Source organism: Dipodomys ordii, unplaced genomic scaffold, assembly GCF_000151885.1.
Source record: "Dipodomys ordii isolate 6190 unplaced genomic scaffold, Dord_2.0 Scaffold1000045903, whole genome shotgun sequence".
Taxonomy (NCBI): domain Eukaryota; kingdom Metazoa; phylum Chordata; class Mammalia; order Rodentia; family Heteromyidae; genus Dipodomys; species Dipodomys ordii.
Window position 1 is genome coordinate 1 of NW_012329520.1, and position 1124 is coordinate 1124.

The window sequence follows — 1124 nt, forward strand, 5'->3', positions numbered from 1 at the left end:
TCACCCGCCCCCGCCCGCCCGCCCCGCCCCAGCGCCCTGGTCACCTCCTTCGAGGGGAAGCACGGCAGCGTCCGCTACTGCGTCAAGGCCACGCTGCGCCGGCCCTGGGCGCCCGCGCGCCGCGCCCGCCGCGCCTTCACGGTCATCCAGCCGGTAGACATCAACTCACCCGCGCTGCTGGTGAGCCGGGCGCGGGCCGGGGTGCGGGGGCAGGGCGTGCGGGCCGGGCAGGGCGGAGGTCCTCACGTGCTGGGTGCGGGCGCTGTCCCCCCCCCAGGCCCCGCAGGCGGGCGTTCGTGAGAAGATGGCCCGGCCCTGGTGCGGCCCGCGCGGCCTGGTCTCGCTGGCAGCCAAGATCGAGCGCAAGGGCTTCACGCCAGGTACAGCGCGGGGCGCGGGGCGCGGGGCGCGGGGCGGGACGCCGGGCGGGACACTGAGGCCGCGTCCCCCGCGTAGGAGAGGTCATCCCCATCGAGGCCGAAGTGGACAACGCGTGCGCCCGGCCCGTGCGGCCCCGCGCCGCCCTGGTGCAGACGCAGACGTTCCTGGCCCGTGGCGCGCGCAAGGAGAAGCGCACGGTGCTGGCGAGCGGCGCGGGCGCGCCGGTGGGGCCGGGGCGGCGGGCGCGGTGGCGGGGCCCCGCGCTGCGCATCCCGCCCGTGGCGCCGTCCATCCTGCAGTGCCGCGTGCTGCAGGTCTCCTACTCGCTCAAGGTGCGGAGGGGGCGCGGGGTGGGGGTCCGGGAGGGGCGCGGGGTGGGGGTGAAGCCGTGCAGGCGCCCATCCTTCCTCTCTCTAACACCCCCCAGGTCTGCGTGGACATCCCCGGCACGTCCAAGCTGCTGCTGGAGTTACCCCTGGTCATCGGCACGGTCCCCCTCCATCCCTTCGGCAGCCGCTCGTCCAGCGTGGGCAGCCAGGCCAGCTTCCTGCTCGACTGGGTGCCGGGCGCCCTGCTGGGGCCGCTGGAGGGTGAGGCGCCTGGGGGTCCCCAGGTCCGGGCTGTGAGGGGCTCCCATCAGGATGCACTCAGGTAGGATGGTTGCAGCACAGGCCCATATGGTGCAAAAATTTTGAAGGAGTACCAGATAAAACACCTATAGGAAAAGAATGTGTGACATCAGG

At 73.8% G+C, this 1124-nt stretch overlaps 1 protein-coding gene across 1 annotated transcript; it reads left to right on the forward strand.

Moving 5' to 3' along the window:
* Window positions 1-30: 30 nt before the first annotated feature.
* On the forward strand, window positions 31-1032 carry LOC106002980 (arrestin domain-containing protein 2-like; the record flags this gene model as incomplete). Its single annotated transcript, XM_013037719.1, has 4 exons — window positions 31-180; window positions 278-380; window positions 457-713; window positions 809-1032. Coding segments are annotated over 4 exons (734 nt in total), but the record flags the coding sequence as incomplete, so codon positions are not given.
* Window positions 1033-1124: the final 92 nt, after the last annotated feature.